Source organism: Cervus elaphus, chromosome 22 (genome assembly GCF_910594005.1).
Source record: "Cervus elaphus chromosome 22, mCerEla1.1, whole genome shotgun sequence".
NCBI classification, from domain to species: Eukaryota; Metazoa; Chordata; class Mammalia; order Artiodactyla; family Cervidae; genus Cervus; species Cervus elaphus.
In genome coordinates, this window is record NC_057836.1 from 52,409,649 (window position 1) to 52,425,428 (window position 15,780).

Sequence of the window (15,780 nt, forward strand, 5' to 3'; positions counted from 1 at the left end):
TGCCTTCTTGGCCTCCCTTGCATCTCTGTCTCGACTAATCAGAAGCTCCCACCCCACATGTAGACTGGATGCACACATGCCTGTTAAGTCGCTTCAGCCATGTCTGACTCTTTGTGACCCTATGCTACAGACTGTGGCCCACCAGGCTCCGCCGTCCATGGCATTCTCCAGGCAAGAATACTGGAATGGCTTGCTGTGCCCTCCTCCAGGGGAATCTTCCCAATGCAGAGATCAAATCCACGTCTCTTACATCTACCTGCATTGGGAGGTAGGTTTATTTTTATCACTAGTGCCACCTGGGAAGCCCATAGACTGGACAACTAGTATCATAAAGAAGCAACAACAGCAGAGAATTCATTTTTGTCACAATGGCATCTGGGGCTATGGGTCCAGCCAACGAGTTTCCAAGCAGTGGCATCGTCTCTGCTGGCAGGACATCCAGGGCTGTTCCTGGAGGTGGTGTCAGTCTAAACAGCAGAGTCCAGAGGCTGGAGGCAAGGTGGATGCAATCTCACCCAGCTACAGTGCAGGGTGATTTTATCGATGATTTCTGGCTGCTGCTCAGCCCCATTTTTTCCTGGTCACCTTCTGACTCTGCAGTTAACCTTTTCAGTAATTCTAGGAATGACTCAAAGCCATTTGATAAGTTTCTTTCCAGTTTAAATCAGCCAGAGTTGATTTCTGTTGTTTGCACCTGAGAGTTCTGACATTAAAAAACATCTATTTTTTTCATATTGGTAGGGTGACTAGCAGATTGCAAATCAGCTTCACATAACCTGTTTTGTTCTTGTGACAACCCTGTGAAGTATGGTTTTCTGCCCACTTAACAGATGAAGAAATTGAGGCTAAGTGAGGTTAAGCAATCCCTTTGAGTCAACACTGGAATCCCTTTCTGCTGTGCCAAACAGGCAGAACTCCTTTCATAACGTCAGGCGTACGATCATTGGTTTTACTTTTAAATTAAACAAACCCCACCTCTTCTTCAAAGCCCATGGAGGGCTGAAAGCTCTGTTGTGCCACTTACCAGCATCTTGTCATTTTTCACCTCTTTTATTCTAAATCCAGGTGGCTTTATTTTTTCATTTGAAAATGTCATCACCACGTCATTAGCAAGGCCCTGTTACCTGACAGGAGGAAGAAGCGTCCCCGGGCCATATGGCTGGGTTTAATCTACATGGTCACGGTGTAATCCCATTGAAATGGCTTCCCTTTGCAATCAAAACTGAATTTCACACTCTAGCAAGATGGGGACAGCTCTCGTCTTCCCCAGAGTAATATAGATCTCCCCAGGCAGCCAAGGCCAATGGAAATGGCTTTCTTCTTGAGGCCAGCAGCAGGTGGGGGGCAGAGCTGGGAGGTCAGCATGAATAGGAAGAGGGGGGAAAGGAGAGTAGGAACACTTGGGGAGTCAGAGGCTAGAGTAATCCTTTGCATTCCCCGCCCACAGATTACCACTGGGGGCATTTAACCCTTGGCACCTGGAAAAAGTAAATTTGGAATAGAAGTCACCGTTATCCCATGAGTGGTCTTATCACAGATGTTGCTTCTAAAGTTAGTTATCTGGCATATCTCCCCAGGAGGGCTAAAATTACAGTCACTGTCCAGAACACGCAGTTAATCAGGATTTATCTGTATTTTAAGGAACATGTATTTTAAGTAGACATCCTCCTGTGTTCATTGTGAAGCAGTTCATCTCAGTCCAGCATATGAGAATCACTGATGCAAATAGACATGAAAAAGTAATTGACCATCATTGGTGATGTAGCAGAATGAAAGAAGGAGGCATCAATTACCATTGGCAACATTGTTTGCTTATTTAAAATGCAATAAATGTAATACCTGATGTGTACTCAATCACTGCTTGTGAAAACCACACTGATTATATTAATATCTGCTGAAGGCACTTGTAGGTGATATGAATCTAAAAGTCTTCAGAAAACACATTCCCTTTAACAAAACAGTTCTTCAGCTGTGTGTTGGGAACATAGTCTTGTATAATTGTTTGGTTATAAGATTTTTCATCACAGGATTTATTCACAAATAGCAAAAAATAAAATTAAAGGAAACCTCTGTGTAAAACTACAGATCGGTTAAAGATGTTATTCAATTAACATTTAAAATTATGTTGTACGTGAGGGTTTAAAAATGTGTAACTAGCAGATTTTGGAGTGTCTTTCTTACCTCATAAATGATAAGGTGTGGGATTGTGTTGGTCTTTGCCACTACTGTATCCCAAGGGTATAAAATAGGGCCTGGGAAAATATTTGCTGAATTAATGACTAAACTGATTAATGGTCATATTGGGTTGGTTGAAAAGTTCATTTGGATTTTTCTGTAAGATGTTATGGGAAAAACTTGGATGAATTTTTTGGCCAAGCTAATATTTTAAGAAGGAAAGTGAATTATATGGTACCACCTTGTCAAAATAACCACACATGTAATTAGACATTGTCTGGTTTCCTTTGGCTGGCAGAATTATAGGTGATGGCTATTCTTTTCACTTACGACAAGATACTTATATCACAGATTATTTCCATGATGTGTGTGTGTGTGTTGAGTTGCTTCAGTTGTGTCTGACCCCATGGACTGTAGCCCACCAGGCTCCTCTGTCCATGGGATTCTCTAGGCAAGAATACTGGAGTGGGTTGCCATGCCCTCCTCCAGGAGATCTTCCCAAACCAGGAACTGAACCTGCATCTTTTACGTCTCCTGCATTGAAGTTTCAGTTTGTGTCATATTCTTCAACACTATGAAAAATACTACTACTACTGTTACAAAAAAAACCCTACTATTTGCTGTGTGTCTTTTGAGCATGTCTGATTTTTTTCCTTAGAAAAAGTACCTAGAATTAGAATTAGCATGTCTGCTGTCATCTGTAGAGGCTGCCTAGCAACCAATTAGCTCTTCTCTGAGAAGTAGACCCGCTTTAGATGCCACAGAATAAATCGCCTTCATCTGTGTGTTCCAGGGAAGCAAGGTGACAAAACTTTCCGGGAACCGGGAGGTGGGTGTGGAGCAGGTTTCTTCTTGATTGTCCAACAGGAAGAGCCTGGGGAAGGTGCCTGCCTGGGGCATGCGCTGCTTCTCTACCAAGCTCTGCTTCCCTGTCCTTGAGAAGCAGAGATACTATAAACTCCATGGATACTGACGCCAGGCTAGTGCAGCCTCGCCCTCTCCTAGGGCTGCAGTGCTGACTCATTCTGTCTTTTCACAGGAAAGACCCCATCGCTAATTAATATAAACCACAAGTGTTAGACTCTCAGGAGTCTTCTCCAACACCACAGTTCAAAAGCATCAATTCTTCAATGTTCAGCTTTCTTTATAGTCCAACTCTCACATCCATGCATGACCACTGCAAAAACCAAAGCCTTGACTAGATGGACCTTTGTTGGCAAAGTAATGTCTATGCTTTTTAATATGCTGTCTAGGTTGGTCATAACTTTTCTTCCCAGGAGCAAGCATCTTTTAATTTCATAGCTACAGTCACTATCTGCAGTGATTTTTGCAGCCTAAGAAAATAAAGCCTGTCACTGTTTCCACTGTTTCCCTGTCTATTTGCTATGAAGTGATGGGATCAGATGCCATGATCTTGGTTTTTTGAATGCTGAGTTTTAAGTCAACTTTTTCACTCTCCTCTTTCACTTTCATCAAGAGTCTCTTTAGTTCTTGCTTTCTGTCATAACAGTGGTGTCATCTGCATATCTGAGGTTATTGATATTTCTCCCGGCCATCTTGATTCCAGCTTGTGCTTCCTCCAGCCCAGCATTTCTCATGATGTACTCTGCATATAAGTTATATAAGCAGGGTGACAATATATAGCATTGACATACTCCTTTCCCGATTTGGAACCAGTCTGTTGTTCCATCTCCAGTTCTAACTGTTGCTTCCTGACCTGCATACAGATTTCTCAAGAGGCAGGTCAGATGGTCTGGACTTTTGAGAGTCCTTTGGACTGCAAGGAGATCCAGCCAGTCCATCCTAAAGGAAATCAGTCCTGAATAGTCATTGGAAGGACTGATGCTGAAGCTGAAACTCTAATACTTTGGCCACCTGATGCGAAGAACTGACTCATTTGAAAAGATCCTGATGCTGGGAAAAACTGAAGGCAGGAGGAGAAGGGGACAACAGAGGGTGAGATGGTTGGATGGCATCACCCACTCAATGGGCATGAGTTTGAGTAAACTCTGGGAGTTGGTGATGGACAGGAAGGCCTGGCGTGCTGCATGGGGTCTCAAAGAGTCAGACACAACTGAACAACTGAACCGAACTGAACTGAACCGATGTTAGATCACTGGTTATACAAACTCTACATTCATCACTTTAGCAGTCTTATATCATGTTCTTGAGCTTCCTAGGTGGCTCAGTGGTAAAGAATGTGCCTACCAATGCAGGAGACACAGGTTCGATCCCTGGGTTGGAAATATCCCCTGGAGAGGGCATGGAAATCCACTCCAGTATTCTTGCCTGAAAAATCCCATGGGCAGAGGATCCTGGTGGGCTACAGTCCATGGGGTCACAAAGAGCCAGACATCACTGAGAATGCCCATATGGTATCATGTTCTTGGGACATGGCATGTTCATATAGTTGGCCTGCCTTTCAAACATGACTACATTCTGAACATCTTCAGCCAATGATATATTTTCATGAAATAGCTCAAAAGTGACCTCATGTTTACCTTCCTCCATTATTTTTGGCTAGCAGTCCATGAATTAATGATTATATATCCAGGACAGAATCTGTTTTCAGAAATATGAGGAAGGTGGACCAGGGAAGGAGGAAAAGGGGGAAATGTGACACAGAGCAGGCCATGGAGATCATCCCTGATCTCTGGAAGCCAAACAATTCACACTTGGAATCAGTGGGAAAACAGTCACTGAGAAGCTGATCTGGTTGCCGAATTATGAAACCTTACTGGGATTATAAACTTTTCCCACTCACTTTTTTTTTTTTTAATTGGTATCTTGGAACTTGGAAAAACTGATTGTTGGGAGGCAATAGCAGTACTGGAGGTTTGGGAGTTGATGCAAATCTAAATAATCTAGATAATCATGAGAGACGCAGTGGAAGTGCTGGCAATCCCTTGAATTTCTATAAATGGCTTTTTGGAAAAATTTGCTTCTAAGACTTGGGAAGAGGCCACAGTTCTGAATCAGTTCAGAATGCTGAGAGGGCAAAGCTCCTGGAGCAGGGCCCAGTGGCCAGTTCTAACTCTAGTGCTCACTTTCTCCCAGCAAAGTCCTCACTCCTTGGGCTGTCTTTTTTTTCTTCCACGAACTGGGCTGACAACCTCCTCCCTACATCACCAGGGGCAGTGAGCAACAGCACAACTATTCTGCTCTGACCAGAGAATGACTGCTCACTTCTCAGAGGCACTGAAACACTTCCATGCCACCAGGCAGTCCCCTGAACATCCATGAACATGGACTCTGCTTTAGCTCACCATCCCTGTGGTATGAGCACCATACAACAACAGAAGATAAAATTCCCTGATGTCATATGTTTCATGAATGTAATTGGATGTGTGGCATAGTTTTCTGATACACAAAAATAAAAGACTAAATCCTATATCATGTTCAACTGAATTTTCTTGAGTACCTACTATGTGCTAGAGACTATGCTAGTCACTTCTACATAGTCTGTTTAATTCTATCTTTATAATTAGCCATGTAGACAGGTGTTCTCATCTCCATTTATGCATTTGAGGAAACAAAGACTTGTGATGATGCATGGAGAATCCTGGTCAGGTCTCTTAATCCCCAAGTTAAGTATCTTATAGAACAACGTTTCATTCAAAGAAAATCAAAAGGAATCTAAGGAATCCCTCCTTTCCTCCCTCTTCTCCTGTCTCCCTTTCTTCTCTCTTCCCTTCCTTTCATATGTTTTGAGTATCCAGCACATACCAGAATATTCTGGAAGCAGGAAATATTCTTGGTAATACAAGGAAGATGGCAAAGAAATGCTCACATACTAGTAGCATTTCAGATGCAGACAAGCATAGAGTTGGTCTTTGGGTCTTATTGGAGAAACTATGGGCTGGATTATGGTGGAAAGAACTTGAAATCTGAAGTCAGACAAACCTGAGTTCAAATTCTGACTCTGCCACTACCTGGGTTTGTGATCATGGACAAGTCAGATAACCTCCCCCTGTCCCTCAGTTCTTTCATCTATAAGGCAAATATAATAATGCATCACCTTATAGGACTGCCCTGATTATGAGCAAAATAAGATGCCCAGAGCTTGGAAAATGCTCATTAAACAAGAGATGAAGTAGTAGCCATTTAAACCATATCCACTGCAGGAAAAGGTCCTGCTCTCCTGCCCAGACCTGGGAGGTCTGTTTATCTGTCCATCCTCACATCTATCTCTTAATGACCTCTTTCAAGCATCTTGTACTGACTCTTCCAAGGAAGAAGCTGAGTGTATCTCCTCACATCCTGACACTGCAGAAACCACACTCAGGCGGCCTCCAGCTTCTCTGGCTTTGAAATCCCTGCTCTTTTGGCTGGCGGGTGCTTCACGCGGTGGATGGCCAATTCGCCATGGCGGTTTGTATCTGCAGCCAGCCTGACAGGCTGGGAGAGGAAGGCGTTAATGTTTTCTGACAGGCGACCCCTAATTGTGGGAGCTTTTCTTCTCGAGCTTTCTGTGAAATTCTGACTTAGGCGAGCAGCATAACCAAACGGCAGGGCATTGAGCTGGGCTTGCACTGCGCTGAGCTGGGTGGTTGGGCGGGGGAGGGGGCGTCCTGGGGGAAGGGTGCTGGCCCAGCATTATTCATGAAGACTTTCAGCTGTTTTTGTCTTTTAACTAACCTTTGAGTTTGATCAGAGGGCTGGCCGGCCTCCCTTTCGCCAAAGGCCCCGCTGGCACCTGGACAATGGAGGCAGACTGTTTTTCCTGGTAAAGAGAGAAGAGCTGGGGGAGGCCATGGGCTGTGTGTCCTGGAGGTGGGAAGGGAGGGTTGCGGAGGGCAGCTTTATTCTGTCTTGGTCCTGGGCAGAGGGGTGGTTATTGATAGAACTTCCAACTGCCCCAATACAGGCAGCCGCCCTCCTACTGCTGACTTTCTAGGCTCTACAACTTTATCCAGGAAAATGCACACAGCCTCTGGTTCTCCCATTTGATGTTCAAATCCCCTCCCTTCCCCTCCAAGTAGCTTTCTTCTGTTCTCCCCCCATTCCCCCCCCCCCCCCCCCCGCAATCCCTCTTTCCAAAGGGCTCATGGGCTGGAGTAAAACTCCAGTCTACAAATATTTGGGTAGTGCTAGCTTATTATGATTATTGCAAATAATGATGCAAAGTGGGTGAGAGCAAATAAGTCAAGAAAAGACAAGGAGAAAGTGACCCTTGAATGAAGTTAGAGACCCAAAGAATGCTTAGTGGCTCAGTCAGGCCAGACTTATTGTGACCCCATGAACTGTAGCCTGCCAGGTTCCTCTCTCCATGGGATTTCCCAGGCAAGAATACTGGAGTGGTTTGCCATGCTCTGGAGAATCTTCCCAACCCAGGGATGGAACCCAGGTCTCCAGCATTGCAGGTGGATTCTTTTCCCTCTGAGCCACCAGTGAAGCCCTACTATTGTAAATAATAATGCAAAATGCGAGAGAGCAAAAAAGTGAAGAAAGGAGTAGGAGAAAGTGACTCTTGGATGAAGTTAGAGACCCAAAGAATGGTGGGAAGAGGGTTCAGGAGCAGCCTCCCCACCTGCAGGGGAGGAGGGAGGAGGCGAGGATGATTTGCTCTTGCTTTTGGCAGGTGCCGGGCTTTTGTCCCCTGCATCCACTTCCTGCCCGGACCCAAGGCCCAGTCCTCTCCAACGCACTTTGCAGAAAGTGACTCCCTTCAAGGCGTGTGGGTTGGCGCCTTTCCCCCAGCTCGTCCCCAAAATAGTCCTGGTCGCCAGCGCATCAAAGGCGGCTTTGTGAGCAGCGGCCGGCAGGCTGCCTGGAGGGGGGCGCACGTGGGGCGTTCTGGGAGCGCGTCCCACTCCCCTCTCCAACCTCTGTCTTCTTTCATTCATTCTTCTCTCTTCTCCTGCTTTGTCTCTATTTCCCTCTCGTTTTTTCTTCCTGCTCTTTCTCTCTCCCTCCCTCGCTCCCTTCTCTCCTCTCTCCCCCATCCCACCCTCTCTTTCTTCTTTTTCTCTCCATCTCTTCTCTGTCCTTCCCTTCCTCCACCTTTGGCTTCCTCTCTCTTTCTCTCACCTCCGCCCTCTCCCTTTTCCCCACCTCTCGCCTCCGAGCGAGTGACAAGCCTCCTCTCCCCGACACCCCCCATCACTGCCATCAGGTAGCCGGGCGAGGTCCCGGCGCGCGCGCAGCTGACAGCGGACGCATGCCTGCAGCCAATCACTGCCCGGATGCGCTGCAGCCTGAATAAATCATTAAGCCTGACACGCGCTCAGGGCCCTGCTCTGCGCTGCAACTTGCTTCCTGCCATTAACCTACACACCCTCTTTTGTAACAACCTAATCTTGCATACAAAGGAAGTAGGAATATAACTTCGACCTGAGCTTAGAGCCCAGCCCTCATCATTCCCAGTGGGAAAAGAACCCAGTGCCAGCGAATCCACTTCCCTCCCTCCCTCTGACTCCAGATAACCTGGAGTTTCTGGGGAAATCTGAAAACAGATCATTTCTGGGTCCAGGATTGGAGAGAAGAAGAAAAGAGTTCAGAGACTTCTCAACAACTGGAAAAGGAAAACAGCTTGCAGGGCACTAGGTACCCCAGAGGGGCATCCATTGTGTTTTGAAAACAGGTTGCCATAAAACCAGCAGAGAGAGTTCACTCTAGAAGATACAGATTAAGACAATTAAGTCCTAGAAATGTTGACTAACCTTAATCATCTGCCCTCCCGTTTTATTTATGAGTGCAGACATGGATGAGTGAGTGAATGGGTGAATGAAAGCAAGAATAGCTTCCCAACAGCTGCATGGTCTTAGTTTATCTTGGTGGCAAGTCCCCAGCACCATCCTTCTACCTGGTTTTGGAAGATCGTGAGAAGTGGGTATCCCTTCAGCTGCTATAATCATGGGCAGCTCTAAAGCCCTTTCATTTTCTATCCATCTGTCTATGCAAGGGACAAGTCATTACCCTCATTTTCTAGAAGAGAAAACTGAAATTGACTTACTTTGAGAACTTTCAAGTAAGTCATTCCCAGTGCCAAAGGATGAATTGCTCTTCCAGAGTTTGGTTTTGAATAAAGCTAGGTTCACCTCTGCCCTAGGGAGTTTCATAATGATGGCCCTATGATTCCTGAGAATCTTACTCAAAACAAGTACATCCCCGAGATTCTGCAGGAGAAGAGCCTGGGTACCAGACAGGGTCAGCAGGAGCTGGCAGCGCACTTGAAAGGGCAAATGAAAAGAGTCTAATGGAGAGACGGAGGTGGGTGGAACTAAAAGAACCAACAAGATGCAGCACCCAGAGACTAGAAACAAGGGGAGTATCGTTAGCATCTCTGGATTTCAGGGGACAGAGGAGGAAGCTGTTACTGCATCTCTGCAAGAGTTGTTGCTATGGGAGAGAAAGGTCCTGACAAGAGCCGAGGCCTGAGATGGAAGAGGAGAGTCACTGCTAAAGCAACTGAGGACCTTTTCAGTGCGGAGCAGGGATAAACATGGTCTGACCTACCTTCCCTCCTACCTCACAAGCTCCTAGTGGCGCCTCCTAGTGGCCAAACCCAACAGGAAGCCAGAGGGCAAGGGAGACCTAGGGAACAAAGAGGTCTTGCCACCAAGATGAACTAAGACCATGCAGCTGTTGGGAAGCTCTACTTGGTTTCATTCACCCATTCACTCACTCATCCATGTCTGCACTCATCAATAAAAAGGGAGGGCAAATGATTAAGGTTAGTCAACATCTCTAGGACTTCATTGTCTTAATTTGTATCTTCTAGAGTGAACTCTCTCAGCTCGTTTTATGGCAACCTGTTTTCAAAACACGATGGATGCTTCCCTGGGGTACCTAGTGCCCTCCAAGCTGTTTTCCTTTTCCAGTTGTTGAGAAGTCTCTGAACTCTTTTCTCTTTCTCTCCAATCCTGGACCCAGAAATGATCTGTTTTCAGATTTCCCCAGAAACTCCAGGTTATCTGGAGTCAAAGGGAGGGAGGGAAGTGGATTCGCTGACACTGGGTTCTTTTCCCACTGGGAATGATGAGGGCTGGGCTCTAAGCTCAGGTGGAAGTTACATTCCTACTTCCTTTTTATGCAAGGAAGAGGCAGAGCAGGGTAGGAGCTGGAGGGACTCCAGAGAACAAGACAAGTAAGCTCCCAGTCCTCGTGGAGTTTACCTTCCAACAGGGGGCAATGGACAGCAACTGCATAAACAAATAGGTGGTCTTTTGTTGTTTGTTGGAGTTTGTTTTGTTTCTGGTTTTTGCGTAGTAGTAGATGGCAGGAAGGAGAAACAGAAAAATGGATAAAGAGTGACTATAGCCAGCAGAAAGCTGCTTTAGATAGGATGATCAAGGAAAGCTTCTCGGAAGAGGTGGCATTTGAAATAAGTTGGGCTGGGCTTCCCTGGAAAGACTACATCTATTCACAGATTTCTTTTTCCTGTGGGTAAACCTCAAATCTAGGTTAATTTGGGTGCATCAACTAACTGACCAGTCCCCGTGAAAGTGAGATACTAGAATAGCAACACCAGGTGCTCACATTTACATATAGGTTGTAATCTCCCCCACCAGGCCATGTGCTAAGTCCTTTTACATAGCATCCTGTTGCTCTGGTGGGTACCACCAGCCGCATGTTGCAAACAAGAAGGAGATGTGGACTCTCTCATCTCACATCCCCAACTCTGCAAGAACAGTGAAGTGTTAACGCACATTGTACTCCCTCTTTCTCAGTCCTAGCCCTTTGATGCTCTAGGCAGAGAACAGACGGGTTATTTTTCCCTCTTCTTTGGTGGGCCCGTCTGATAACCGAAGATATTTCTCCACTCCACGCACATCCTCCTCCTCGCAATTTAAAATTTTGAAAGGTAGTGTCAGGGAAATGAGATGTGCGTCCCGGGAGCTCCAGTATAGCCTCTGATAATACTCGCATTCAACAGTTTTGCGGCCAGCGGCGGGTCTATTTTTTATCTTTCCTCTCCCGCCTGCTTGCTCCTCCTGGTCAATTTCAAGCTACTCCAGTCTTAACTCGGTGGTCTCCAAGCTTTTTTTTTTTTTTGAATAGTTAAGATTTCTAAGTTAATAAAGTCAAAGCAGTTTTTTCTCCAGCATCTCCCTCCCGAAAAAGAAAGCAGAAGAGGGGGCTCACGCTGGGGAGAGGCCGCTACTGCTAGCCGCTGGGGTCTACATTTTGTATTTCGCTGACAGCCCAGGGCCGCTCCAAAGCCCGCCGCGCAGCCAATGGGCAGCGGTGATTTATGGAGCTGACTAATGCTGGCTGAATGCGGCCTGTCAGAGCGCCCTGAATGGCTTCCCTTCGCCGCACAAGCCCCGGCTTTGTGTTGCTAAGCGATTAGAGCAGATGTAATGAGATTTCGCCCAATCCCCGCTTTGCCTTTCCTAGCTTCGGCAAAATTGTGTGTGTTTTTGTGAATTTTTAGAGTTTGCCTCCGCATTGTGGCAAACAACGGCTAACTTTGCCCCGAGTTTAACGAGACTGGATATTTCCCATTCAGAAGTGAGTAAAAGAACACCTGTCTTCACAAGGAGAAGGGGGGAAAAATCCCCTTTGTGGGGGCTGAAACATTATCCTAATGTTATATTCATAGCCATAAATGACTTGCTACACTTTCTTTGCGTACCTTATCTGGAAACTTGCAAAGGAGCTAAATTAAAAGAAAAAAGGAAATGCATGAGGGTCGGGAAGGGGTCGGGGGCGGGGGGGGGGGGGGACCGAGGTCCGGTGCTACAAATGAGAAGATAAAAATAAAGCAGGCATCTCAAAAGCATTACTTCCCTCAAGTAAGCTCTAAATTGGCCCACTGCTGGCAGAAAGTCCGATTATTTATGGCGAAGAGGAATTTACTGATTTTTTCCCCCCCTTAATTACGCTCATCTCTTTGAAAGGGACTGAAGCCTCAATGTGCATTCTATAGAGGGTCATTTAGCAAAATGACATCAGACGCTGGGGCGTGCTCTGCGCATCGCGGCTTTAAAAAATGATTATTCTGTGCCACTAAATGGTATAGATGTACCAACACAGACTAGATTTTTAACTCTGGAAGACGTGCTGGCCCCCCGCTCTTTGTTGGGTTTTGTAAGATGCATTTTGCGCTCGGCTTTCCGCTTGGCTGGAGACACGCTAACTGAATCTGCAAGTAATGCAAGCGGCGAGCGAGGAGCCCACAAGAGGCGGAGTGGGATTCTGATCACGTCCTTGCTAACTGACAAGAAGCAAGCCAGCCAAAAACCCACCAATTTCTTTTTGAATCTTGGTAATTGGGTACTTTTACACGCAACTCACACCATTCGGATAGAGTCACAAGCTTAGATAGGCCAGTGTCTCAAAGCTACCACCCATTTCTAGGGCTTTTATTTCTTTAAATCTAACTCCTGTAAGAAATTTATATCATACGTACCCTTTACTTAAAACCAACATGGACAGTGTGTGCAGTGGGAGAAAGGAGTAGAAAATGCATGGCTGGCGGTGAAGGGAGAACACGCCCACCCCTGGCAGTGTGGACAGGGCTACCTCCCCCAAGCCCAGCCTCAGGCACCCCCATCCTTTCTCCCACTCCTGATGTTCATCATCTCATCCAGACCTGCCACAGTTTCACAATGAGAAACTCAGAGTGGGACTAAGGGTTGGAAAGTGGGGTGAGGACCCTCTCCTTCCAGTTCATTTGGGGGGGGATTTTTTTCAGTGTACAGTCATTTCATCAAAAGATGATGCAGCTGTTAATCACCACCTATTTGCTAGGTGTCTGCATACATTTGCACCATAAATGTCAAGGAAAACTATCTATATATCTATATATGTAGATATACAGGTAGAGATATATTTCTTTGTACAAGTTTCATAGAGTCACCTCGGATAGGCCTGGTCACAGCACTTATCTTTGACATCTCTGCCACTTAGCATCTTTCACACCACCCTCTCCCCCTCCCTTCCCTTTGGCATTTTGATAATAACTTGGATGGGGCAGTAACATCAAAGAAGACTTGGAGGCAGCTGATTATTTTCATTTGTAAAAAAAGAAAAAAGTTTTATTACGAAACTAGTTTGTATAAAACAGGGTTATACACGGGGTATTTTCTTTTGTAAGTTTGTAATAAAACAGTAAGAAAAAAAAAGGGCAGTGGTAGAAATTTCCCAAAAGGCAACCTATCAAAACCAACTGGCTGCCACTTTGTGTTTGGACAGTAGCTGCATAAACTTTGTTCTTCTTGAACAGTATTTAATAACATCATTAATACATTAACAAAGTTTCTATAAAGTAAGACACATTGGTGCTGAAGTACATCCGATGGCCTTTAAATCTCACCTATGAGGACAGTTCTTTACAAAACCACATAGGGGAAATGGCAGTTGTAAGATGAACTACACATCTAAAATATGCAGAGGTAATAGCATTACATGTTAAAGTATCAAGATATACACATTTTAAACCATTTGTACAAAACTCTATAAATTTTTTTCTTTCTTTCTCTCTTATGTACAAAAATATCTTAATATATCCCCAAACTGGTTAGGATAGATACAAATAGATTTTTCTTATAATAAAAAAAATTCACAAAAGATTGGAAGCATTCTATGATGAAAATGATGGAAAAGATGGTGTGAGGGAGTGACGCTTGGGGAGGGGGGGCCCCAAGAGGCTGGGGGTTTTGAAAACCCCCAGAGGATCGGGGTTTCAAATACCATACTTTCACTGCAGACAAACGTCCACAGCTTTATCAGGGTGGGGCATACAGAGGAAGGACACCAACCCATTTCCAGAGGGCCAAAGAACTGGCTTTCAAGAGAGGGTGGGGAGGTCAGCTCTGCCTGTTAGTGGTGGGTGGGAGTTCCTACAGGGCGTGTGCTGCTCCCTGACGCCAGGAACCCACTGCTTTTGCACACCAGCTGCAATCTGTGCATCCTAGTCATCCTAGGGTCCTAGTCACTATCTCCGGGAATGATTGGAGTGCAAAGATACTATTCTGAGCCCATCCCTGTTTTGCTAGAGCCTTGCTTCTCAGGCGGGCGGCGCTTAGTTGATGTAGGGGGTGGGGTGCCTGGATTTGTTTGTTTTCTTCTTATTCTCTTCTTCTTCTTTCTTCTCCCTTCCAACATCGCCGAGGAGAAAGAACTAAAGATGCAGCTTGTGCAGGCCCTATAACATAAGAAGAAGGGGAGAGGTTAGTGTGAACTTGGAGGCTAGTGGTGGGAGGAAGTGGAGTCCCCGGAGGAAGATCTGTCAGGTAGAGCGCCTCTTCTGACAAGTCTAGTACTCTGTACACCGCCTGGGTACCCCTACCCTGCAAGTCCTTGGAGACCTGGGCAAAGCCGCCGCTCTCTGAAGCCAAGGCTGAAACTTACACGCCAGGATTTGAAAAAGGACAAACTCACAAATCCTTTCAATCCACCCCTCCCCTCATCTCCGTGGGGGGCAGTCGCCCTCCTACAGAAGAAAAAGAATGAAGGCTAGAGAATCCCCCGGTCCAGGCCCCCGTGTCACCTACCTGCTTCCGAAGTCCATTCGCACCAGGGCCTGACCAGGCCGAGCCCCTCAGAACCAGTTGGTGAAGTCGAGCAGTTCTTGCTCCTCGGGGCTGAGAGGGTCGTAGGAGCCCTCGTCCGAAGAGTAGGATGAGACCGGCGAGCCGGCCATGGAGTTCATGTCGTTGGAGTAGCTGGGGGAGATGGTGGGCGACAGGACGCCGGCCTGGAAGGCGGCGCTCACCGCATCGTGCTCGTCCAGCAGCTGCTGGAGCGCGCGGATGTACTCGACGGCGGAGCGCAGCGTCTCCACCTTGCTCATCTTCTTGTTGGCCGCGCCGTTGGGTACGTGCTCCCGCAGGGTGGCGAAGCCCAGGTTGACCAGCTTGACGCGGTTGCGCTCGCGCTCGTTGCGACGCGCCACGGCGGCCGGCTGCTGCTGCGGCAGGCTGTAGCCAAAGCCGCTGAAGTTGAGCCGGCGTTTGCAGCGCATCAGTTCGGGCGACGAAGAGCGCTGGCGCTTGACTTGCTTGGGCGCTGACTTGTGACCGCCCCCTGAGGGCTGGCCGTCGGCCGCGGGGCTCAGCTGCGGCGGCGGCGGCGGCGGCGGCGGCTGCGCGCTCTGTGCCGCCGTGGCAAAGAAGCAGGCTGCGGGCGGCAGGAAGGGCTGCGGGGGCTGCGGGCCGGCGCCGCCGCTCTCCATCTTGGCAGGGCTCTCCATGCACCGCGGCGGCCAAGGAGTCGCGCGATCGGAGCGAGCGGGGACGCGAGGTGCGGGGCGCACGCTAGGGGGGCACAGACAGGACCGGGGAGGGGCACGAACAGAGAAGGGAGAGAAGGGGAGAGAGAAAGCTGGAGTCCCGAGGTAAGTTACAGAAATACAAAATCCCCGGGAGCGACTTCTTAGGGTGGGAGCGAGGAAGGTGCAAATCCGTCCCCTCCTCCCTCCACCCCGCCTCCTCCTCCCCTCCCCCCTTCGCAGGTCGGCTTCAGGAGCCTCGCGTGGCGCTCGCGTGTGAGGCTGCCGCTAGCGCCTTCGGGTTAAAAAAAAAAAAAAAAAAAAACAAGCAGCAGCAGAAGCAAAAGTCGGCGGTGAGCGCGCTCTGCTGTCTTCTGTTCTTCTCCCCTGAGGGTTGCGCGCTCTTGCGCCCGGTCTCTCCAGCCGCGACTCGGGCTGTTTGTGTT

At 47.3% G+C, this 15,780-nt stretch overlaps 1 protein-coding gene across 1 annotated transcript; it reads right to left on the reverse strand.

Annotated features, from left to right (window-relative positions):
- Positions 1-13,132: 13,132 nt before the first annotated feature.
- ASCL1 (achaete-scute family bHLH transcription factor 1) lies at positions 13,133-15,397 on the reverse strand. Its single transcript, XM_043882168.1, has 2 exons — positions 14,619-15,397; positions 13,133-14,269 (listed from the first exon to the last, which is right to left on the reverse strand). Exon 1 carries the CDS (start codon positions 15,314-15,316, stop codon positions 14,666-14,668), a length of 651 nt encoding a protein of 216 aa, XP_043738103.1. The 5' UTR covers positions 15,317-15,397; the 3' UTR covers positions 13,133-14,269; positions 14,619-14,665.
- Between the last annotated feature and the right edge of the window lie 383 nt (positions 15,398-15,780).

Excerpts from the sequence above, each read along its gene's own strand:
- ASCL1 (XM_043882168.1), bottom strand. The coding sequence starts at position 15,316 with ATGGAGAGCCCTGCCAAGATGGAGAGCGGCGGCGCCGGCCCGCAGCCC.